This window comes from Lynx canadensis, chromosome E2 (genome assembly GCF_007474595.2).
Source record: "Lynx canadensis isolate LIC74 chromosome E2, mLynCan4.pri.v2, whole genome shotgun sequence".
NCBI lineage: Eukaryota > Metazoa > Chordata > Mammalia > Carnivora > Felidae > Lynx > Lynx canadensis.
In genome coordinates, this window is record NC_044317.1 from 60,154,232 (window position 1) to 60,160,632 (window position 6,401).

Sequence of the window (6,401 nt, forward strand, 5' to 3'; positions counted from 1 at the left end):
AACGATAAGGCCTCATCAGAGACTATTGTGCAAACTTGAGCTCAAGAAAGAGTTGCACAGTTCATGAAATTTTTATAAAAATTAATTGGACTTAAGGAGGCCTTTAAATGTCATTTTCTGTGTGCAAATAAATAAGGTTATACTTTCTCGAAGACAGCATTCAGTCCTAGGATTTATCAAAATTAACTATAAAATACAGTAAAACCTTGGTTTACGAGTATAATTTGTTCCAGAAACATGCTTGTAATCCAAAGCACTTGTATATCAAAGTGAATTTCTCCATAAAAAATAATGGAAACTCAGATGATTCATTTCACAACCAAAAATATTCAAATAAAAATGATTACAATACTGTAATATAATACAAAATATAAAGAAAAATAAATTAACCTGCACTTACCTTTGAAAACCTTCATGGCTGGTGTGAGGGAGATGAGAGGAGAGTTATTGTGTAGGACAACTTTCGTTATAACAGAATCACTGCTGTCTGTTGGCTCAATGGAATCTTTTTCTGCACGGGGGTCATTGTATATGCTCGTGTGGATATTGACTGCAGTATAATGTTAATACACTCTTGTCATATACTATGTTACATTAAACATATAAGGCAATATGGCAGCAGAGGAAAGGGTCTATATCTGCAGGCAGCCTGACCTAGAATGAAGCAAAGCCTTCATAAGCTTTCTCTTGTATGGAGAAACAAAGGACTGTCCACAGGTGCTTTGAAGTGACAAAAAATACACTAGTACCAGTTGTAGGCAACTTCCAGCATTCTGAAAAATCACTGATTTCTGCCAAATACCATGCCCTGAGACTGAGCATCTGAGCATGGGAGACAATCACCCACAATCCTGCAGAGAGAGAGGGAGAGGGAGAGAGAGAGAACCATTGGTTCAGTTGTAATCATGTGACGTTTGGCATCATGTACTACTCGTATTGCAAGACATTGCTCGTTTATAAAGTTAAAATATATTAGAAATGTTTGCTTCTTTTGTGGAACACATAACAAGTTACTCACAAACCAAGGTTTTACTGTAGTTGTAAAATTGCCTGGACTCTTCAGCAAAATTAAAAGATTGAATTAAAATCCTAAAGACACGGGCGCCTGGGTGGCTCAGTCAGTTAAGCATGTGACTCTTGATTTCAGGTCAGGTCATGATCTCATGGTTTGTGAGTTTGAGCCCCGTGTCAGGCTCTGTGCTCACAGTTTAGAGGCTGCTTGGGATTCTCTGTCTCTCCCTCTCTCTCTGCCCTCCCCCCAGCTCTCTCCCTCTCTCTTTCTCTCTCAAACTAAACTAAACTAAACTAATATAAAATAAGATAAAATCCTTAAGGACAATATGAACAGCGTGAATTAAATAGAGAAAAATAGGCCAGTGGGGGAAAAAAGAACTCTTATATTTGATACTAAATGTGAGAAATAGAGTGAAAAATGCTTAAGCTCTTGAAATTTTGTCTTTTGTTTGTTTATTTTATTTTAGGGGGAGTGCAAGCAGGGGAGAGAGGTGGAGAGAGAGAGAAAGAGAATCTTAAGCAGGCTCCACGCTCAGCACAGAGCCTGATGCAGGGTTCGATCCCACGACCTTGGGATCATGACTTGAGCCGAAATCAAGATGGGATGTTCAACCGACTGAGCCACCCAGGTGTGCCTGCCTTTTATTTAAAATAAATGCCAGTGACTGAAGGTTGGAAACACACTAGGTTTGAGAACCATTAAACCATAATATTTTAACCAAAATTGGGAGTCAAATGGAAGTTTATTAAAATGAAACACATTTTATTATGTATGTACTAAATGACATCTAAAAAGCAAAGGTGATGATTCACACATGTTCCTACACCTCTTCATTGATCTTTGTCATTGTTAGGACAAAGTTTAGAATTTTTCTCTGATCTGTGGTATTCTGCCACAAACACTACAGTTTTGTTGTTTATTAAAGTTGCGTGTACAGGGGTGCCTGGGTGGCTCAGTCTGTTGAGCGTCCGACTTTGGCTCAGGTCATGATCTCGCTGTCCGTGAGTTCAAGCCCCGCATCAGGCTCTGTGCTGACACCTCGGAGCCTGGAGCCTGTTTCAGATTCTGTGTCTCCCTCTCTCTCTGCCCTTCCCCTGCTCATGCTCTCTCTCTCTCTGTCAAAAATAAATAAACATTAAAAAAAAAAAAGTTGCATGTACATTCCCCATATGGGCCATTCCAGATCTTTTCCTGATAGATACAGTCTCATTCACTTACGTTTAGGGAAAAAACATATTACAACTATTGAGAAGCCCTTACTAGATATAGGTGACATTTTACTTATGTTGGCAAACTTGGTAGTTCTCATACACTATACTCTGTAAAGGACCTTAAACTTCTTAGTTGAGGAATACAGCCTGTGTATGTTAAGTAATAATTGCATGTTGTATAAATCTATTTTGGCTCTACTATGCCTGTATGAGAGTGGGGTGTTAATCACTGGATATCACAGATTCCTAGAATTGTAACTAGCACCAAATAGTCACGTATATTTTAATGAAGGGTGAAACTAAAAATAGATTTATCTGCACAGATCAAAAGATATACAGCTGTTTTACCAGATTAAGGAAATTGTTTTCCTTGTCCAGCAGGCAGAGCAGAACCGAGAGACATGCACATCACTGCTGATGAACACAAATGGGCTGAATGTTGGAAAACATGATGCTGCAAACACACTGATGTTTACTAGCCACTCGTTTGGACTCCGAATAAATGCTATGCAAAGAGACAAAATGGAAGAGAGACAGTAACAGCAGACGAAGGAGCTCACCAGCATCAGGATGGTTTGTGTGGCTCTGGCCTCGTGGGAGGGTCTGGGGGAAAGGCTGCGGCTGTGAATGTGTTGGACTCGCTGCTTGTGCCTGAGCAGGACAAGGACCATGGAGCCACTGGCCCACACCATGATGCTCAAAAACACAAAGTCAAAATAAAAATATGTGACAGCATTTAGTGAGTCTCTAAGTTTATCTTGTGGTAGTTTAGAACAGTAGACAAATATATTTTTTAAAGTAAGGTTTTTGCTGTTCACTGGCCCAGTCATTTTCATTGGGGTGTAGATATTTAACAGGAGATGCAAGATCCAGCAGAGGAAACAGCAGAAGCCAATGCATTTTGGAGATGTTCTGAGCCCCATCACCCCAGAGATTTTAGGATGAAGCTTACTGGCCTGGTAGCCACTCAACAGGCAGGTGATGCTGAGGGCAACTCCTCTGCTCACCCTGTGGACATAGAAGACAACTTTACATCCAGGGTCATCTAGGAAAGATTTCCATCCAAAAGCTGCCATGGTCTGAGGGATCCCTTTGGAGAAAAGCACCAAGTTGTTGGCTAAGACCAGTTGGTTGAGAATCAAGTCTTTGGGTTTCAACTTGTGTCCTGTGAACAAAGTGAAGGTATAAACACCAAAGAGGAGGGAATTTCCCAGGATCCCCACTGCTGCCTGAATGAGGAAGATAATGCCCATTTCCAAGTTGGAAGAGCCCATCAATTTCAAGTGGAAATTGGTCTTAACTGGGGCAGAAGATCTGGAGGAAACAAAATATATGTATTACTGTCTTCATGTTTCCTGTAGGGCTTTCCATAAACCACATTTTTTCTGCATAGAGGACATTCAGAATATGTCCTTAAAAGCAACAAAAGGGTCAGATAGTGGTTATTTAAAGGAGATTTTACTACGTCACTGTAGATAAGATGTTTCTCCAAGGATGCACACCAATTGACAGCAACCTTTAGGCCTTGGGTTATTGAAGGAGGAGGGAGTCGTGGCATATTTAGACATAAACATTCACATCAACTTTATAGGCAGATGGATTTGTTTAAAATGTTTAGATACAATTGTAATTTTTATAACAGCAATTAAAATTGAAGGGTAATTTTAAGAAAATGTAGTACAATATACATATGAACTTTATCAGAGAAGAATTTTAAACCAAGGGAAAGTTCCATAAATAACTTTGAAAAGAAAACATGTAATGAATTTAATTCTCCAACAAAGATGTCATTTTATGTGGAGTGAGAATTTACACAGTTTCTGTAAATCAGAGTCAACTTGGAGGAGTCTCTGACTACTTAACACCTGTGATCACCATGGGTCACTCCTATGTTTGAACTGTAGTCGTTCAAGGGCAAAAGAGACTCATTCTATTCCCTTAATCAAAAGGGAATAGACGCCATGGAGACATGGGTAGGGGCTAAATTATGTGCACTGTGCTCTCAGAGAAAGAATATTGAAATATCCATCATTATGCTCCTTGAGTAGAACTTTATATGCCGGAACAAACCATGCTGTTAAACGCTACACGTCTGTGAGGGGTGACCACATTAAAAATTCCTACTGATCAGGGGATCATGAGGTCCTTGTTGGGTAGGAAGAGTTTCAGATTTGGAGGATCATTCGAATGTCACAGTAATTTTGAAATTTGGTTCCAGGTCAGGGTAACATTGAGAATCTGAGAATATTGAAGTCCCCGATGATCTCTGCTCTCTTAAATGTGGAATCTCTAGTTCTTTTTTCTTAAGAGTCCTATCTCCACATGGGAGTTGGAGGTTTATACTCTTCCACCAATCGTTAGATATTTTAGATAAATGTAATTACGAATTCCTTTTTTTTTTTAACAGCTTTATTCATTTTTTGAAAGATAGACTGTGAGTAGGGGAGGGGCATAGAGAGAGGGAGACAGAATCTGAAGCAGGCTCCAGGCTCTGAGCTGTCAGCACAGAGCCCAACCCAGGGCTTGAACCCATGAAATGTGAGATCATGACCTGAGCCGAAGTGGGATGCTTAACCAACTGAGCCACCCAGACGCCCCAAGAATAACTCATTACTTTCAATCTCAAAGTGACTTTAAAACATGTTTGCATACCTATACAACCCTTATTATGTGAGAAGTTTATGACCAATCCATACAAATAATAACTTTTGAGAAACTAAAAAAAAATAATTGTGTCTGTTGATTTTTATCAGGGTGTATTCAAACAAAACACCAAAACTATCAGCCAAGATTGTGAACTGGTATCCAATATCGTATTTTTAGTAAAATCATCAATTTTTTTTAAATGACTGAATAAGAATATTAATGTGATCCATGTAATTGAAAGAAGTCAACATTAACCAATGTGTATTTGACTTGAAATGTATAGAGAGATAGATATAGTTTTTTTAACTGAACAGGTTCAGATATTGTGATCAACTCCCGAGCAACTACCACCTCTGTTCTCCAGATTGTGGCCTCTAAATGCAACTTCTCACAGGGGCACCTGGGTGGCTCAGTCCGTTGAGCATCCGACTTCGGCTCAGGTCGTGATCTCACAGCTCATGGGTTCGAGCCCCGAGTTGGGCTCTGTGCTGAGCTATAAAAAACTTATAAAAAGCTCATATAAAAAGCTATAAAAAACTTCTTTGAATGGGAGGCAATAAGAAGGAACTGTACTACCTCTGAAGTGTTCTTCACAATAAACTGAACTAGAACTTGAGTAAGCCACTAGCAAAAATTATACCTTTAGTGTGACTGACTGGGACAGCATATGAAGCAGTATCAGTAGGATGTAATAAGTTGATAGAACATCTTAAATTATTCTAGATAAATGATCCATTTTTTATAAGAATAAGAAAAAGAGGGGGACTTATTAATTGCCAAACTCTTAATAGAAAAACACAAATTATATGGGGGTGAGTAAGGGAAACATGAGCTCTTATTGGTATTTAATGATATTATTGAGTAGTTATTGTAGGTATTAGAAAGGTACTCAGGTCCTCCTTATGAAGGAATCCAATCTTTACATCCCATGTCATTGTGTAGGAGTACGTTCTTGATTATTTACTTGAGAATATAATTATACATATGATTTTTTTTGTTAAATAATCTGGTGTGGATAACGTGGGTGACAGTATAGATGAAATGAAATGACTGCGTGCTGGTAATTTAACTGTTTAAGGTGGTGATAAGTCTGTGGGCCTTATGCTGTTATCTTTCACATATATTTGAAATATTCCATTATACCAGTTTTCAAAGACATTTTCTTCTGTTAATAATATTTTCTAAGTTTTGTGTCTTTAAGGCAATATTTTTCAACCTAGACAATACACATTTTATTCTTAGCATTTCATTGTTAAATTACTTTATTCTTACCGTACTTAATTTTTTTTTCTGTCTTTAGACAGGACTCTTAAAACCAAGTGACATCTGTATCCAGAGGGAACAGATAAATGAGCAGTTTGGAAACTAAAGGTAAAACCCGCCTAAAATACAGATGCTTATAAGCTTGTCAGTTAATGAAATGTATCAGATTTTCCCATAATTCTAAATGTAAGGGATCTAGCTTAGTATATAAATCACCATGATACTCAAAAGAAAGGAATCACATTAGGGAAACTCTTTGGGGCAGG

The 6,401-nt window shown here is 38.3% G+C and overlaps 1 protein-coding gene across 1 annotated transcript; it reads right to left on the minus strand.

Annotated features, from left to right (window-relative positions):
* Positions 1 to 2,570: 2,570 nt before the first annotated feature.
* On the minus strand, positions 2,571 to 3,500 carry LOC115502305 (vomeronasal type-1 receptor 1-like). Its single transcript, XM_030297575.1, has one exon. It carries the CDS (start codon positions 3,498 to 3,500, stop codon positions 2,571 to 2,573), a length of 930 nt encoding a protein of 309 aa, XP_030153435.1.
* Between the last annotated feature and the right edge of the window lie 2,901 nt (positions 3,501 to 6,401).

Excerpts from the sequence above, each read along its gene's own strand:
- LOC115502305 (XM_030297575.1), bottom strand. The coding sequence starts at position 3,500 with ATGGGCTCTTCCAACTTGGAAATGGGCATTATCTTCCTCATTCAGGCA.